Source organism: Haliotis asinina, chromosome 7 (assembly GCF_037392515.1).
Source record: "Haliotis asinina isolate JCU_RB_2024 chromosome 7, JCU_Hal_asi_v2, whole genome shotgun sequence".
In the NCBI taxonomy this organism is placed as follows: domain Eukaryota; kingdom Metazoa; phylum Mollusca; class Gastropoda; order Lepetellida; family Haliotidae; genus Haliotis; species Haliotis asinina.
The window spans coordinates 14,775,552-14,795,119 of NC_090286.1; the positions used below are offsets into that span (position 1 = coordinate 14,775,552).

The window sequence follows — 19,568 nt, forward strand, 5'->3', positions numbered from 1 at the left end:
TTGTGTATGAGAATGTCCACTTCCTCCTGTTACAAGCTCTGTCTGGTCTAAAGACAGTACACATGATTCGTATTATCTTCAGTGTGTAGAAGTCAGCCTGGGTTTGTGCTTAAGCCAAATGTTTTCAAACCCATTTAGTATAAATGCATTTCATGGTTACTGTAAGTATGAAACTGTTGCCTTTTACGTGGAGGCACTTTGATATATTCTTTTCTGTTTGAGATGTCATTTACTGGATTAATGTACTCCCAGAACATAAGCTGCCAGCCTCATGTAGAGGTAAAGAACTGTGTTGTGACAGAATGTGAAATATCAGACATTATTTCTGCAGGTCATAAAGACATAGGAATGCAGGGAGAGGACAAACATTTTGGATGGAATTCTTCTACTCCCAGATCAGTTATAATGTCTTATGTGACATTTCCAATATTAAGATAGCTGATGTGGTGAATGCGCAAGTGTAATGTGGAGCCAGATTTCAGTATTACTATACAAATGATGTTTGATGGTGTTGTGTTGCAGAAGGGTCAGGTGGAGTGTGACAGGCAGGTGTGCCCATCAGTAAAGACGTGTAGTAACCCCCGGAAGGAGGTGGGCAAGTGCTGTGCCACCTGTGACTGAAGTCAACAGAGCAGGACCTCTGTGTGGATGTACATACTGTGATGATGAACTCTTCAGACGCTGGCCACGCCGTTTGTGCTCCCAAGTGACAAACATTATTACTCACTGAGTGGGTCTGCAATACCAGCAGCATTGATCAGTCACCTAGTTATCATTCCCACACATATTTGCTGGAGGACATACCAGCCCGAGATGTACTTCACCACACACCAGCCAGGAGTGTGTATACACAGTGACAATTGTAATGTGATGTTGCCCTAGGTAGTCATTCTCAGGCTTAGGTGTTCACCATTTCATTCATGCTGAACAGAGTGATCGTCCGGGCAGGACTCACTTACAGGTTACTGAGAGTACTTGAGGATGTTCCTGTAGGTGTTACATGGAGAGATGTGTACACATCCAGAATAACTGGCAATGTGAAATCAATATGTGATAGGTTAGTATTGTGCAAGCCACATCCATATGATGTCCCTTCATGTGGCATTACCCCACCCAACTCAGGTAGTCACCCTGCTGCCCATGGGATTACATACTAATATACTGGTGCTTCTCTGTAAGTCTCCTTCATCCTACTGCCAGCCTAGCTTCCACTGGTCTTTGAAGGGCATTTAGAAGTGAAATACATAAGAATGAAGATTTTTATGGATATCAACTTCTTACAGAACACAACGTTTTGGAGTTAATGCTTACTCCTTCATCCTTCACCTGATCGCTTGTAGCTCATCTCCACCTGCTTGGACTGATTTTCTATTGGTTGAGTCAACTTCTGTGAAAATTCATGAAGAATCCAAGAACAAGTATCTGAGACATGAGCTAACTGTCTTCAAAGGTCTTAGAGCATGTTTTACAGATTTCTTGTCGTTGAACTCTATTAAGATTTTCCATTGACACATGTAACAGAGAGGTACAAATTTTGATAAATGATAACAGCTATATTTATTACAATTACTTTTTCTTGTATCACAGAAAGTGTTATATCAAAGGTGTGTATTGTACATCGGTGGTTGTAGAGACTGATTCTTGGCTTGATTGTTTAAAATATCAGTGCAAGAACTTTCAGTTTTTGGAGTGGGAATCTATGGTGAATTCAGTTATTTGACAAAGTTTCAAATAGATTAAATGATTTTGAGTGATTCTTTGTTAGCATGAACTGCACTGTGCTTTTGAATCACACATCATACCCGAGATATACAAATCCCATCAAGTGACTGAAGAAATATAAATATTGAAAGAAATCCTTTTCCACATTCATTTGAACCAATCAGATTGCACTATATACTAATTGTGCTAATTGTGCTATCACATACATGACACAAAAAAATCTATAACTGTCTCTTTGTTACATCTGTCATCCCTAGTGACATCTAATTTTTGCATCTAGTGATCTTCAAAATTATCTTACAAGTTAGGCGCGTTTAAAATCATATGGGGCTAGATAATTTCTTGTCATTTTATTAGTTTGTTTTGGCATTAAGCGAAAAGGCAGTTATTTTGGCATGTTATTTTTATTAAAACATAAGTGCATAAGTATCGTTTATGAAGTGTTTAGTAGTGAAACCATTAATTTTTAAAGTAATAATTTGTTATGTAAAAGTTTGAAACTAGATGGGATCAAAGTATTCTGAATTATGTAGCCTGTGACATTTATCTCCTTTAGTTGGTTTTGACTGATGGTACATATGTGAAGATATGAATTGCTCCTGTATCAGTGCTAGTTTGGTGACTGCATCTTCTTTTCCAGCTGTGAGAACTATTTGTAGGTTGTAAAATTTGCTTGGAGTAGCCTCCCCCTAGCTGTATAGTGGTAGTCTCCGCCAGCCCTGTATAGTAGTGTAGTGCCTGTAGTCTTTCCCCATCTTCCCAGGCCAAGAGTGTCCACTGGCCAGTAGTAAAAGACCAGTCATTTATTGAATTGTGAGTGGGTCAGAGGGAATCAGGGGAGGGTTCCCTTAATATATCCCAGTCTTTAGTCATGAAAAATAATACAGGTATTTGAGGAGGGCAGTGAAAGAGAACATTTTAGAAAAAAACAAAAAGTTGTTTTGCATTTAAAGGTCACTAAGAAAATGTACATTATACACACTGCATTGCCTTAACTCAAATGACCAAGTGCTTAGTGCAGTGGCAGATCAGTGCTAACACATTAGTCAACCCATATTCACTGGATAGCTGGTACTTATACAACTAGTGAACTCTCTTGCCTTGGTCGGATGGTCTCCCCATAGCCTGTTATGTACAGAAGTCTACATAGTCCTAGGCCAAATGCTAGAAAAGTCCCTATCTTTTAGGATCTCTCAGCAGCAGTAAACCCACTATTCAGTAATTAGTATGACAGCTCCCACCCTCCAAAAATTCTTGTTGATGTGGAACTAGCTACAGGAGGTATCAGGTTACTAAAAACTAACTGGGTTCAGTCCACTGTTCAAACAGTGTCCACATGTTCATAAACAAACTTCTTCGGAATTGATCACATTGTCTAATGTGTGGTGACAAGCACTGGTGTTCAACATGGTCAAGATATGCAGTATGGGTGATAAGGCTGGGACTATCATATTACCTGATTTTCATGATATCTCTACATTTGGCCTAGGAGTATACAGCTGCAGTGTATAATGCCAAAGGGAGTATATGGTCAGGATGTCTATCAGAGAAGAATGAGACCTGTCTTTCTTTAAATGTGCTCTGATTTTTTTCAGGATCTGAATATGCCAATTATTGTCTATCATTTATTCTTATGCATAATTAACTCATTTGTACTTTTTTAGTTGTTTACTTTTTCTATTTTGAGTTGTATATTGTGTTTTTATGAACTAATTATGCTTTGTGTCATGTTGACAGTATTGTTGCATGATAGGATTAGAATGTTATTACCTCAGTAATGCACAATGAGTTCCCCTCCTCCCTACTACAAGGAGACTTGGGTAGCATGTTAAGGGAGGCAGTGTAATCTGGCACTATGGCTGATGTTAACAATGGACACTGCTTGGTCCAGCTATTATCATAGTGACTGATCAACCAAGTAGATGTGTTGATGGCGCCGCAAGTGCTAGTTCATTACTTCCTCATCAAGTCATCAGTATATCAAGTATCTCTATATTATTAAGCTGTAGGACATGGATGTTCAGTCCCATCATTGATGCCGACTCAGCATTTCTCCAATACAAGCATAGATAGTAACGAGGAACATCTTGGAACATATAATAACAACCAATCGGCATTAATTTTGAAAGACATCGGTGTTAACATGAAATTAAGAATCATTTATTTTGACGTGATATGCTGACTAAATTTATGAGCAGTTGAGCATACTGGGACTAACACTGAATACTTACAGGTCAATCTCACATACACACACACACACATACACATTTTACATGAGCACCAATAGTAGATGATCTGTGGAGCTGTCAGATTATCTAAACATACCTAAAGTTTAATACCTAACTCTCACAATACCCTTTACTTCAGGCCTGCTGATCTCATTAAATTTGCCTACACAGTACAATGTGCTGCACTGTCCTTGCTGCTTTCAGTTATGTATTTTTCATACTGTAACAAAATGGAATTATTTGCAAATGTCGCTGAAAATATGTTCCATTAGAAATTAATCATGATAAACTTACACCAATGCCTTGGGCATAGCAATTTGAAACAGCATATATATATATATGCTGATGGTAGAATGGCATGGTCATTAAAGCTCTCACTCTACTGTGTTGTGAAACATATTTTTCCTGTACAAATATCGGTGGCAATGTTTGTGATATAGGACCATCAACATTCCTCATAGTTTGTCAAAACCTGAAAATCTTTCAAAATGCATATCAGTGTAACACAAAAGACTGCCAAGGATAGTATATGATTGCACAGATGGTCAGCGATCAAGGTATGTACTCATCAAGGTCAGCACAGGGGAGACTGCAGTTGCGTCTAGTTTGGATAACAGGAGTACATTATTGTACACATTTAAAAGTTGTCATCTTCACCTGTTTCATTAGATGAGATTTAAGACATTCTACATCCGATGAATAATAGGCATATTTGTTATGAGGCAAACTGACATCAATGGCAGCCTCTCCTGTGTAGGTGGCCTGCCTGTGTACATCTGAATGTCGTCATTCTGGATGTAATCTCATGATATGAGCTTGTATATCTTGGTGCTACTTACCTGCTTTTACTCATGGCAATACATATCAGCTATTTGACGTGTTTGTGGTAATTACTTGTGCCCATCTAACACTCTAGCATGACTTTGAAATCATATGTATTTCACAAGACAACTACAGCAATATGTTGACAACACAAAATGTTAGTTCAGTGTTTGTCAGTGATATTCTTGTACAATTGATCATTCTAATATCAATCCTCTGTGCTGTTCCTTTTGAAGGCAAATAGAGAAAACAGTTGATTCCAATGCATTTCAGGAAATAAAATAATGTTCACAAACGCACATAGCTATGTTTATGTTTTCAGATGAGGGATAATGTGTGTGGCATTAGTGACACACAAGTTGTGTTACACAGAACATCACAATAAGGTCAATAGGTCTTCCTCGGTTGAACATGATTGTACATGGTACACATCACTTAATTGTCTGGGTATATGTAATTCATAAAAATATCCATTCCGTTGTGACATACATAGCTTGAACCCTTACATATCCAAATGTTTATTAAGGAAGTGATGTCACAATCACATTCACATCACTATCACTAGTCCTGGATTTGTGTCACACAAAAGATTTCACTTTCTTGTCCTATGAACAGAAGGAACTCTGTCTAGTCACTGCTGTCCTCACTGTCGGAATAGGGCAAATTGAGTGATTGAACATTGCCTGATGTAACATTAACTGCCTGGACATTGTCCAGACATGAAGCAACCGCTGTAGTCTGGATGTTGCAAGTGGTCCCTTCATCATCATGTCTTGACTGGCTACAGTGCCAGGAATCCTCCAGTTGGCCAAGGGGTGTAGCTTCATGGGCTTCTACATCACCTTCTCCATGAGGGCACCTTACCAAGCCACTTACATTCCCTCCGTATTTCTGACCTACTTTGCAGAAATCAAGTGGCAGATCCTGATCGTCTGTATTCACACTATAGACAATCAGTGGACATTCCACATGACCATATTCCCGTCTAAAGTTGTGATCACTGTCTAAGATGGGGGTTGTAATTGGCTGGAAGGCAGACTTTTTCCTTGCAGTACCAGCATCCACTCCAGCATCAGATGGTTCTGCCACAGACACTAAAATAATGAGGCCGACAAGACATGGTTCACTAACAAGTTATAGTATCTGTCATTAAATCTTAACATTATATTTTATGAATGGTCTGCCAGCTTTATCAAATCTATCATATCTGATGATCTTTCAGTCTACTGATATGTTCCCTGATTCAAGTACCTAGCCAGCATACTGATGTGTTTGCTGATTATCTTAAGGTTACATTTTATGAATGGTCTGCCAGCTTTATCAAATCTATCATATCTGATGATCTGTCAATCTACTGATGTGTTCCCTGATTCATGTACCTAGCCAGCATACTGATGTGTTTGCTGATTATCTTTCCCAACTGCATGCTGCTATTCATGGATTACCTCCCCTGACTGATGACATGCCAGTTAATGTTACCTGGTTAGCTTCCAGCATGCTGATGCATCCCTCTGATTGTTAAGACCTACCATCAGACTGTTGACCTGCACCTCTCTTCTGGCCAGCATATGGGCGGTCAGTCCAAGGAGTGGCTTGTAGATTTGGGTTTACTTCATGGAGACGCCGGAGGAAAGCTCTATATTCTCCCTTAAGTTTATCTACACGACTCAAAAACTCTTTTACAGTGCCCTCTGGGTAGCATGTTACCATGCTTTGCTGAAATCAAACCATTCTTCAGGATGTGCCCACATACAAAAACTGTATTCCAGTAATTTCACAGAAGCCTATTAAGTAATCATAATATCACACTTGACAACTATGCTCAAATGTTGCCTTTCACAGAATAAAAGAAGTTATATATCCATAAAAATTGTTATCATTCTAAATCACATGTGTCCGCTTAAAAACAGACTGAACTTATGTGTTATGTCTGTTACATTGAGGTATGATGATGCTACACAATCAACCACATTAATTTTCCTGAAGACATTATCCATTTAGATGTCTATTATGACTAGCCAAGTTTAAGGTAGCCTGTGATCTGTTCTATCCTGGGGTCTAACTGAAGTATGACACCTTTTCTTAGGTCAACTCAGAAAGGCAGAATAGAATAATTTTTGATAAAGGAAACATACATTCACATACTGTATGATAGGAGCAAATGAAAGGCATATCTGATCAGGAATTCCAGAGAAATCAAGTTGCTAGTCCAGTTATTACTTATCAAAGGAGTAGAGGTGTAATGGCTCTCTTTGCCCCATCATTAGGTTCTTTATAATTTTAAGCAGAATAGACTGTTTTCTACAGAAATGTAAGGCACACTACTTCTTACCTTTACACAAAATTCTATTTCTTTCTTGATAGATGGCAGCCATTTCTGGATATCTGCAGCTGTACTGAGTGTGTCCTATATAAAATAAACACAATAATTATAAAAGCAGTCATAATGATCTTGTAGAGCCAATCAGGACAATACCTGTTTGAAGAACAAGGAGCAATTAGAATCTGTAGCTGACCTAAACTAAAACTGAAACTGTTGGGAATTGCTTCATTTGTTAGCACTCACCATTTTTTTAACAAGAAACTTTATGTCAAAGAACCTGCTTTATACTTGGGGATTCTTATTTAATAATGAGAACTATATTTAGTCACATACTGACAAATGATACTTGCTGAGTGATCATTGACATACCAAATGGCATGTTTTCACTGATCATTGACAAACTGAAATAAGCATTCATAATATTTCCAGCAATCAATTACAATGCAGTTTGTCTAATTCGCATCGGCTTGGATGCTTCCAGCTTTAAAGTACGAATTAGACAGCAGTCTGAGTTACACATAAATTTCCTATTTTGATGCCTGAAGGCTCAAATTATTCCCTGGTCCAGGGGTTGGAGAACAGATGTTATGTTGGCTGGAAGATATTTTACTGTAACATTGCTGAGCACTATGTCATGAGGGTGCTATGGAGCATTGTAAATAAACAAAAGGATATGTCTCTTTCTTTTCCTCATCTGTCTGTTGACATGATCTAGCCAATCACTAAATTCTGATTGGCTCGCTAAATTGTAGCCATAGATGCTTGATGGGACGTCAGCACCCTCACCACAAACTTTGAGCTGCTTGATATTGTAACAAGACTTCCATGAACTCAGCCAGCCATTTGAAGCTTTTAAATCAACGAATTGTCTAAAGGTTTATTGACCAAGCAGACTTCCTGCTAAGTCCGGATTATAAAGCATTGTTTTTACTTACAACTACCCTTTCTGGCCGACAATTTGGTCTGAAATCCCAAATAATGAAAGTCTGGGATACAGAGCTTTTTTATTATGACAAGGAAAAACAATTACGTTGGGATCGTATGCTCAGTCCAGTTTGTACAGCAATCCGAGAAAGACAGAGTCTGAGTTGGACAGAGTGCACTGTATCCATAATGGCGGTTCTTTCAAACATTTTTTTTTTTTGTTTTCATTGATTCTGAGGTTTCCATGAAAAAGATGCATGAAAAATTCCAGACAAACACATAAAGACATAAGCTCTCCTGACTTTCAGTCAAGTAAACTAATAAAATTCCCAGACGCATCACTTGTGAGATATTGGAGTACGACATTTAGATCCCATGCTGGAGCTCTAAATCTGCGTTGTTGATCTTCCAACTTAAAGGAGCGTAGTGAGGCAAGTAACTCCAGTACTTTAGTCAGCTTGGTCCCCGTTCCCATGGTGACGACTGAGCTGAGAGCTGCCAAGTATGTAGATAATGTAGAGCCTTTCAGAACTCCGGAATGGCATAGAGGGCATAGATAATCTGTTATCTGAGGATGAGTCACCGTAATCACCAAGAATCCCTTCTTCCTGGCGTATGCCTCAAATCGTTTCCACTTGTCATCACATAGTGTGAGAGTGGATTTCCGTAAGATAATATCCTCTGTGTTTTAAACAGGTCTTAATACGGTCCATGTGTGAAGTCGGAACACAGATGGTTTGCCACGTGCCTGCTTTGTGTGGGGGTGGACGAGAAGATTCTTACACTCTGGTAGTTGTAGTACTGGTTGTCCTAATCTCCTATAAGTGTTGGAAACCAGTGTCTCATTGGCCCGTAAGGTGCGACCAAAATCAGTTGTAACCCCTTCGTTTGTCTGATTTTCTCGATGACTTTTGGTAGCAGCACTGGAGGGGGAAATGCATACGTGTTTAGAGTCCTTCCCACGGGATGCTGAGAGTGTCTGTTGCCCACCCTAAAGGATCTAGTACCGGTGACAAAAGTTGTTGTCTGTTTGTTGAACCTTGTTGCATATTTGCAGTCTATTTGTGGCGATCCGAATGCCCGACTGATTAGTTAAAATGCTTCCCGATGCAGCATCCATTCTGTTGGTGATGGACAAGGAGGACGAGGTAGGGCGTCTGCCATGATGTTGCAGGCTCCTGGTATGTGACATGCTTTTACTTGGAGGTTCAAACTGTCGACCAGGCCGAAGAGTTGAAACGTCAGGTAAAGTAGAAATGGTGATCTCATTGACCCTTGTTTGTTTATGTAGAAGGCCACTGTTGAGTTGTCCGTATGAATCATCAATAGCTTGTCTCTCAGTGATATCAACCAGTGGTGGATAGCATGAATAACCACTTTCAGTTTCAACTGGTTGATGTGAAGAGCCTGTTCCTCTTCGTTCCAGATTACCTCGTTCTCTTGATCAGCACCCCATCCTTGCAGAGATCTATATAGAGATGGTTGTTGAATAAGGGCTCTAACATATAAGTCCCTGCGCAGACATTCGATCGGTGAGTCCACCAAAGTAGGAGGGGCTTCAGACTGTCTGGAAGCGGAATCTGACCTCTGTTGTTGAGATGAAGATTAAAAAAACATTGTAACAGATGCAGCTACAGGCTTCCTCTTCTGGTCAAATCTCGCGTTGACGTGAGGAGACCTAGTAGACACTGCCATTGTCGAAGTGTCAAAAGAGAGAGTAGCACTTGCTTTATCATTTCTTGAATCTTGACCCACCGGTCCTGCGGGACGACAATCTGATTGAATGTAGTGATGAAACAAATCCAGAGGAATTTGAGATCTTGTTGAGGTTCCAATTCCAACTTTAGGTGATTTACTAACCATCCCAGTTGTGTTAGTAGCCTGAGTGTGAAGTCTAACTGTAGTCTGAGTTGACTTTCCTCTTGATGTGCTTGTATGCTGTCATCTAGGTAGAAAGCGCTGCATAGCCCCCTGATGTGTAGATAGCTGACAATGGGTTTGGTTACCCAAGTAAATAGCCACGGGGCCGAAGATATTCCAAATGGTACGATCATCCACTGGTAGTGCTGACTGTTGCAAAGGAAGCGCAGATATTTCCAAGATTCTCAATGAATTGGGATAAGTAGGTACACATAAATTTTGGTACAAAGAAGCTTGGGAAGTAAAAGCCGGGCGTTAGACTCTGTGGCTGTATTACTTCTACCGCTCCCTTCTACAACAGCATTGATATAGCATTGGCCAACTTGTCTAGTTCATTGTCTGCATAGATGATGGGAGTTGGTAGTCTTGTGAGCGGCGGTGTATCTTCCAACAGAATCTTGTAGCCGTCTTGCAGAATATTTATCGTCGTCGTTCAGGATTCCCCAGTTCTTCCAGTAGAGTTGAAGACGTCCACCTACTTGAGACGGTTATATGGGAACGGCTGGGGGTGGAAGACTCCAGTCGTTCTGAACCTGATATTCTCTGTTTACTTCCTCCTCCATCCCTAGATGAAGGGTCTGACATCTGAGGGTGCTTGTTTCCTCCAAAGAGGCAACGAAAAGAAGAAGATGACTTCCCCCCTTGAGCGTTAAACTTCTTATCCCTTGCTCTTTGTACCCTGGAGAACTTGGACTTGCTAGTGTAACGATGATTTGTCTGCTTAAATACTGAAGTCAAAGTGTCGATGGATTTGATTATCATGACTTCCCTGGAATCTTGAGCAACTGTCCTTGCTACCTCTTCAATCGGCCCATCAAACACAGTAGTTGCAGTCCATGGGGCTTGATACAAAGACTTCATAAAGTTCTCACTCCATGACGAGGCAGACAGGAGCCCTTGTTGATGCAGTAGATTTAGACCTGCAGTAGGAGAGGCTAGGTGTTTGGACATAAACTGTTGATCCTTCCTCTGAGTGACAAGTGCTGACAGGATTATTCTCTCTTCCTCGTTGGCAGGATTGCTGAACTTTGTAATGAGAGTCTCGTTGATGGCTCTAGATCAATCTAGTCCGAAGAATGCTTGCCTCATAGTAGTGTCGAGTTGAGCAAGTCCCTTATCTTCTATCTTGTATGATCTGCTGCGGACTGTGCTGATTACCTTGTAACCTTTGTCTACATCAGTGGCTCTAAGGAATGGCTCCATGTGATGAAGAGGGAAACGACGCGTGTTGAATGGCGGTACATGTTGTTGCTGAAACTTGGTTTCTGATTTAAACGCCATAGACAATGTCTCAGGGATTGTAAATATGGGAGGTATCAGCAGGAACGTTAATGTATCAATGTCATCATTCCTCATCTTGTACGTATTAAGTTCACTGGAGTCCTTGGATGGTGAGAATAAGTTTAAGCTATCTGTGATCCACGATGTGACTTCCCAATCCGAGAAGAGGGCTTCCTCTGGTGACAATTCTTGGTGGTGTCTAACTTCATCCCTCCTAGAGTGAGACGCATTCAATGAATGCCAATGATCCCGATTTTGCAAGTCCAAGTCTGTAGGGGAGGATGACTGCAGACGGTGCCTTCTATGAGCTGGGGAGACTGAGGCAGATCCTCTGCGTTGACGAGTAGATCCACAAGTGCACTCACGCAAGTCAGTGTAACCACCCGTGCAGATGCACTCACTCAGTGTGAGTGGATCCTTCTTTGTGCCGCGGCGAAATGACAGGGACCTTGATCTTTTGAAGCATGTGTGTGCATACACACCTTCTTCGTCTTCGGGCATGAGTGCAAGTCTAGACGAGTGCTCTTGGTGACTAAGTCTCAGTTGATGAAATGTGTGTTAAATAAAGACACAGTAATTACAACATTTATAATAATGATACATATACAAAAGCAAAATACAGCATACAACACAAATTTAGTTAAAGGACCAAAACAATGAAAAACTTATCGCCACATACGAGACCCCAGGTGCCTCCAGCCGCCCTCGTCGGGAGACAGGGAGAAAGTGATAATCATTGCCGATCAGCTGACCATGAATACGGGAGGGGAGGCTACTTGTGGGTTAGTGTATTTTTACGTCCGCTTCTTTTAGAAGGGAACTTCAGAGGATTTCAGGTGTTCCACTACCTTTGCCAGGAAGAGGAGATGAGCAATTAAGCATGAGACAGGATGAGGAAAAATAAATCTCATTCAGTTACAACTACCATTTTCTAAACAAATATTAATGCATTTATTGCATAAACTGCACCATAAATAGGGTGTGAAAAATGCTTTTGGGTCAAAATATTCACTGATTCAGCTTTTTCTTAATCAGGGGACAAGCCTATATTCCCCAACCCAAAATAAAAACTGTAGGTAGTTCAACTCATAGTGAGTGTGGCACTGTGTATTGCAGGGATTGAGAAGGGCAGGGCCATGGGCCATTTTGCATGTTAGAATATAAAATGGCCCATTAAAATTTTGAAGTTTACTATTGACGCAAGGGCCATTCTAAGTTAAAAACATGACTACGAATCCTGAAAATGGTCCACTGTCAAAGTTCTCGTTCCCAATTCCTGGTATTGTGAAACATTTGCTATTGTGTCTGCTTGTTTATTACATAACACAATAAAATGCATCCAGTACAATGGTATGACAATTTCCGATCAAAATGACACAATGCAGGAAGGACTCAACGATTTTTTACAGCTGTTCAGTTGTCTCTTAACGTAATAAAAAAAAATTATCTTGATGATAGACTACTATTCACTGACGTTTACAGCTTGTTTAAAGTTGCCAAATGTGTTTCTCCGAAATGTGGTATACAGGAAGTGCGGCAGCGTACATTGTGGTTTCCCAACAACTAACAAGACCAGTAATCGCCATTTCTGAATTTTTCATCTTAATCACCAAATGTGACACAAAACTGGCAATAAAACTAATGTGTTTCAAACCTTGACATATTAAAGAAATTTCATAATTGGAATTTGTTTTTAAAAACAAGAAAGTTAAAAGAACAAAACTCACTCTCATTGTGAATGTTGATGGATGCTGATATAAACTGACAGAAATATGGACATGTCGCTGCATGGTTGAACTAATCAAAGTGGACTTTTTCAGTAGTTTTTTGCAATTTTGGTAATCTTTGTTTTCTAAGGGAAAAAAAGAAAAGAAGAAGGTGAAAAATGACAGTTAAGTTTTGTCAGTATTGACTGCATGGTATCTGTCGAGTCCATAAAACAGAGATGGAAATATAGGCCAATTCAAAGTTTAGTGACTGACTTTTGGCATTATGGGTATGTTTAGACAAAGTAAAACCTGCACTGTTTATTGACGGAAGCGTAATGTCATAAATTCGCAACATCGCCAGGATGAATTTCATATAATTCTCAATCTCATCATTTATGAAATTGCATGGCAACACACTAATGGTCACTTGACATCCCCCGACATGTTTGGGTATGTCTTTCAAGAGATTCATATTTGTAATGTCTACAATGTAAAATACTTACAGTGACTTTAACTCGCATGGCCTTTTGCTTTTGTGATGTGTCAATGTGTGAAATACTATGGAAGTACAAGTTAAGATGTCTGTGCAAGTGCTAGAGCGAGGTGCTGGCGATAACTGGTCTGCACCAATAACTGGTTGCTAGCCAGTATACAGAAATATACCTGAAACCCCTTTGGGCTGTCTAACAGTGTGGTCTGTAAGTCACATTTTTGCACAAGGTGTACATAGGAATATATAAAGATCTTTCAGCTGTTAACAATGTCTGTGGCTGATGTTGTTTTAGCCAGTGAATGCAAAAGGTTGTAGATAAATTTCAAGTTGTGCTTACTAACTTGGGTCTTGGTGGATTCTTCTTTAAATATTCTGAAAGTAAAATGAAACAAATTTTATTCTAGTTTATTTAAAATTTGTAGCTTGTCACCTTGGTTCACATAATTGGTTAACAACAAAAGTCAACTGAGGTGGAAACATTCCAAGTGAGATATTGTGCCCCATGTGAGGGACTTATATGCTTCAAAACAGAACCCATACCTATAGTAATACTGTCAAAAGATATCAAATGGGGTCCCCACATTGACTACGAGGCCAGGAGAGCTAACCCTACTCTAAGCTTCTCAAGAAGGAACATCAGAACCTGCCTTCCATCCAGTAAATGTACAGCCTGCATATGCATGGAAAGACCAAGAATGGAGTATGGATGGAGTATGGATGGAGTATGGATGTGTGGGATCCCTACCAGAAGGGACACATCAGCTGGCTAGGGACAATCCAGCACCATGCAGCAAGATGTCTGGCAACTACACATCAAGAGAAGCAGGATTCTGGGGGACCTTGACCTGCCACCAGTCCAGAATAGTCGACAAGATATCAGGCTTGCCTACATGTACAATACTGTTGATGGTTTAGTTCCAGCTATTCCATCTGACGAGTACCAGAAGCCTTGAAGACCGGAACATCAAAGCTACCACTTAAAGACCATGACGCCACCAACATCATCAACAGATACATGTGTAACAACAATAGAGGCTTCCATACACCAACTTCCAGGAATGACCAATACCAAGAATCTTTTATAAAAACTGTCAATGAATGGAATCAACTGCCTGACAACATTGTCCACAGTGGAAGCGTCGAGGGGTTCCAACAAGCAGTCGGTTCCCGCAACTAAGATTTTCGCATGTACTCTCTCTCATCAGCTGTAACTACACCATCTCTGGTTTCTTCAGGGTAACTTTACACATACAGATACACATATAGATACAAATAAAACACATATTTAATTTCAGTTTTGAAAGAGAACAGGGATCAAACTTGACATTTTGTTTCGATAAGACGGAGCTACTATAGGATATGTTCGCTACCCTAACCTAATTCTAACCCCAACCCTAATCCTTTGATTATCAGAGGAAAGATTATATCGGTGGAATAAGGTAGTGGCTAGCGACCAGTTATCGCCATTTCTAAGTGGTTTTTAATGATTTGCTCCATTATTTCTTATCAGAATGAAATAAAATTGTTTTGATGATAGATCCGCTATTCACCGATTTTTTCTGCTCGTTTACAGCTGCCGATTGTGTTTCTCAAAAATGCGGTCAACAAGGAGCGCCACAGTGTATATTGTGCTTTCCCAACTAACAAGAACAATTATCGCCATTTCTGATTTTTTTATGTCATTCACCTAATCTGACATAAACTTGGTAATGAAACTATTGTGCTTCAAACCTTGACATATTGAAGAAATTTCATAACTGAAATTTGTTTAAAACAAAAAAGAAATTTAAAAGAACAAAACTCGCTCTCACTGAATGTTGACAGATGCTGATATAAGCTGATGGGAATATGGAGATGTTGAACTAATGAAAGTTGACAGTTCCAGTAGTAGTTTGCAATTTTCGCAATGTTTGTTTTCTGGGGGAAAAACAAAAAGATATAGGTGAAAATTGACAGTTATATTTTGTCAGTATCGTCTGCTTGGTATCTGTCGAGTCCATAAAACGGAGAAGGAAATTTGGGTCAGTTCAAAGTTAAGTGATTGAATACGTATGATCAGACAAATTACAATCTGCACTTTCTATGGACTGAATTGTCAAGTCATAGATTCACAACACAGCCTGGATTATTTTCATTCAATTCTCATCGTTTATGAAATTTCAAGTCAACACATTAATGGTCACGTGACATACCCCAACATGTTTGGGTCTCGTCTTCAGAGGGATTTATATTTGTAACATGTACAACGTAACACACTCACAATAATTTTAACCCTTGTAACCAATCGTTTTTAGGATCTGTCAATGTGAGAAATACTACGGAAGTACAAGTAAAACAGTCTGCTCAAGCGCTACAGCCAGGTGTTGGTATTAACTGGTACGTGGCGATAACTCTTAACTGGTCGCTAGCCAGTACTCATATTAGTAGTAGGGAGTAGTGCACTTTACCGGGCGCACTTTTTCCAATTTTTTTCGGATGGATATACTCGCACCAAAGTGAAGCCAACCCTAACCTTTACTCACTAACTCTAAGGATCTAGAAGGGGGTGCCCCAGGGCTAAGGATCTAGAAGCAGGGTTCCCAAGGGCTAAGGATACAGCAGCGTGCTAATTAGCAAGAGCTCAGCAGTTTCCGGGTAGCGCGCTCGGTAAAATGCACTCCAGCCTCAACCCCTATTAAAAACCAAAATTACAAACTGACATGCATACATTACCAGAAATATACTTTGGAAAGAGTTCCGCCCGTACGCCCCCTCTTATTTCAGTAAAAAATGCAGTCCCGGGGATTTATTCCCCGATGTAATATTTCAAAAACGGGCGCTGGTATAAATTTGGGGGGGTTAAAGCGTTTAATGGGGGTTTAGAAGTTTGGGGGTAATATTCAAAAAGTGGGGGGAGGGTGGTGATTAAAAAATAAAACGCTTTATTGTCCTTCTACTTTGTGTCCGTGTTTCTTCCCCCGACTTTGCTCCGCCCCTCTCTTCTCGTCACCGGCAACTTCGTGTGAATTATCATACTACTTTCATACATCTAATGTTAGTGGTGTAAGCATTCAAGTGAACTACATAACTAACTAAACTAACTTCACTAAGAATCTAACGAAATCTGAAAGAAACGTCGCTTCTGGGAACCGAACCTGGGTCGTCTGGTCGAGATTCCTCCGTCTTACCTCAGTGCTACAGAGATTGGTGACCGACAGAGCGGAACTTATTGTATTTAGACGCTAGTTTGTAGGCTTCCGCGTGGGTTGTATCGTATTAATTGACGAGCTCATTTCAGAAGTCTCGGTGGCTCCGAGGAAGAGTGGACACACACTCTGACATGAGGATGGCGAGTTCATGAGATCGAACTCTGTTCCCCGTGAATTTATTTTTTCCATTACCGTGTTGACATATGGAGGTAATACTGGCTTAACAACTAATTGTAGTTAAGGAACTGTGATGTCGTACGCTGTTGTTGAGTGCGAAATTTGAATGAGATCTAGACATCACCTGTTGTGCTTTTCCCGTGCATATGATGATTTTGGTACGAGTTGCTTGTATATAATGACGTCCCATGATTTAATGCTTTTTGAGTAAAATATACACGTTGTTGTCATTCTCATGCGAGACCCTAGCTGGGTGTGGTACACATTCCCGGTGTAAGAGAAAGACAAAAATTAGAAGCCATGTCGTCATCCTCTAGTTTAGATATTCCCCCTAACGTAGTATGAGATCGTGAGCCCTCTTCTTCACCAGATCCACTGTTGGATTTCTTTCCTCCTTTATCGGATGGTGACATCGACCCAGGTCTGAGAGCGATTGACGACTTGAACGAGAACTTGCCGGGTTCATCAAGCGGCAGTGACCCATCAACTGAGCGACGAATGAGTGACAGTCAGTCCGGCAATTGTTCAGTGTCCAACACAGGTGTATCTTTTTCACTTACACAAAATATTAACAGCAGTAATAGTACGAACACTGCTCCCGTATCTCCTGCAAATCCTAGTACGTCATCTCCTCCCGTTCAAGCACGCCCTAAACGCATTATTAAAAGTCCCGTTTGCTACACCATCTGAAACGAGCCATCTCCTTAAGTGCAGTGTAACTCCTGCAGACCCCTTCCAGTCTGTCTCACCTCCATGCTCTCCACCCGTGAAGGTCCCGGGGTAGAATAGGCCTTTAGCAACCCATGCTTGCCATCAAAAGTGACTATGCTTGTCGTAAGAAGCGACTAACGGGATCGGGTGGTCAGACTTGCTGACTTGGTTGACACATGTCATCGGTTCCCAATTGTGCAGATCGGTGCTCAAGTTGTTGGTCACTGGATTGTCTGGTCCAGACTCGATTATTTACAGACCGCCACCATGTAGCTGGAATATTGCTGAGTGCGGTGTAAAACTAAACTCACTCACTCACTCCACGTTCTCCCATACCTTCACCTGTCACTGCAGTGTCTCACCCCACACCCCTTCGTAACATCTCCCCAGCAACGCGTCCAGCACCCTGGGTTGTTACACGTTCTGGACAATGCTAAACACCCCCCTCCCACGAATGTTTTCTGTCTACTTTCACATTTAGGTAGCAGTACGGGGTGTTACCAGCCCAAGCAACTTGTCCAAACTGTCAGCAAGTACTAACTCGCACTTACGCAGTTAATCGCAAGGGTAAGGTTTCCGACCATCGTTTCTAGTGTAACCGCAAAGTATGTAAAAAGGGACAAAAATCAAGTTCCAACACGGAGGGGTACGTGGTTCTCTGGCTCGACTTTGTCACTGAGAAAAACTGTTTTGCTCACCTACTGCTTTGCTCATAAAATGTCACATGCAGACACAATCAGAGAAACAAGTATTGATTGTGATGGTGATGGGAAAGTCCTAGAAACCTCAAGAGAAACATATTGGACTATTTCATGTATTGTAGAGAGGCATGCTCTGCGATGGTTGAAAAGACAGGTTCAGACAGAATCCATGGGGTTGGCTTGACGGTGGAAATTGACGAAAGTAAATTTGGGAAACGTAAGTATCACAGAGGTAGGATGGTAGAGGGTCAGTGGATTTTGGATGGTATTTGTAGGGAGACTACAAAATTCTTTCTGTGTTCCAGTAGAGACACGCGGACCGACGGACATGACTTGATGTTATTTGTAGGAAAGTGGGGAAGGGTGGGGGTAGTCATATTGTTACGGACTGTTGGAAGGCTTACGACAGACTGTTTGACCTGGTTTACACCCGTAGTACAGTCAACCATTTAGAGAAAATTTAAGGTAAGTGCATGCAGTATAGTATATGCGCGCGAATGATTTGCAAATAATTCGCCATTTCCAGTAAAAATTATTTGTATTTGTGTGCCAAATCCCACCAACGGCGTCTGTACAAACCTGATCGAAAACTGGTGGTGGTGCATCAAAAGGCAACTACCGACAACTCACACTCAGCAACACTACTTTGCTCTACATGTAGCCGAGTATATGTATCGCTGTAGTGCCGAGAAACTTTGCCTCTGTTTACTCGGGAGGCCAGTAGAGGTACATTGTACTTTTCTTGAGTATTGATCAGTTGTATGGAAAATAGCTTACATATGGCGATGTTGTTACGCTGACCTCAACAGATGAGGACACCCGTTCGATTCCCGAGGCTGAATACGGGAACGGCAGTTACTGCAAGTCATACATTGTTTTTCATGCCTTACACACATTATTGATGGTATAACTAGTGATTAATTTGGGTGACAGTTCGTATGTTAATGTTTTGGGAGGGGGGTACGGGCGGAACTCTTACCTATACTTTCAATAAGGTGGTATAAAAAAAAACAATCAATGAACTTACTTCAGTTCAGAACATTACACAGGGGCAGGCCTCCTGGGAAATTTAGTATGTAAGAAGATAGGGGTACGAGCGGAACTCCACTACACCACAATGGTTTTAAGTCATTGTGTCCTTACCCTCCTTGTCTTTTTGTAAATAAAACCTATTCAATCGGGCAAGTTGTTTTTCTTCGTTCCTTGCCATAGCCCCAGTACAGTTATCTCCCTTTACTTATCAGATGTGTAGTTTCGTATAAAAATGTTTTACTCATTCACTGCGTGCACGGCACCTTTAAACAGAACACATCAACCTAGCAGTAATATTTCTACAATTTATAAATGGATCTGACCTAAGAGCTCAATA

At 40.7% G+C, this 19,568-nt stretch overlaps 2 protein-coding genes across 4 annotated transcripts in view; one reads left to right on the forward strand and one right to left on the reverse strand.

Annotated features, from left to right (window-relative positions):
- Positions 1-5,068, forward strand: part of LOC137291418 (peroxidasin homolog) — a 203,084-nt gene extending 198,016 nt beyond the window's left edge. For both annotated transcript variants that reach the window (XM_067822752.1, XM_067822751.1), the window contains one exon: positions 523-5,068. In XM_067822752.1, the coding sequence (XP_067678853.1) occupies positions 523-621 (99 nt within the window). In that variant the 3' untranslated portion in view covers positions 622-5,068. The remainder of the gene's footprint in view (positions 1-522) is intronic.
- LOC137291428 (uncharacterized) lies at positions 3,861-19,428 on the reverse strand. 2 transcript variants are annotated; one of them, XM_067822776.1, is made up of 5 exons: positions 19,343-19,428; positions 13,760-13,794; positions 7,105-7,179; positions 6,302-6,488; positions 3,861-5,854 (listed from the first exon to the last, which is right to left on the reverse strand). In XM_067822776.1, the coding sequence occupies exons 1-5, from the start codon at positions 19,407-19,409 to the stop codon at positions 5,400-5,402; spliced, it is 819 nt and encodes a 272-aa protein (XP_067678877.1). In that variant the 5' UTR covers positions 19,410-19,428; the 3' UTR covers positions 3,861-5,399. The 2 variants fall into 2 exon arrangements, with proteins under 2 accessions (XP_067678877.1, XP_067678876.1); XM_067822775.1 differs by having other exon boundaries at positions 3,864-5,866.
- Between the last annotated feature and the right edge of the window lie 140 nt (positions 19,429-19,568).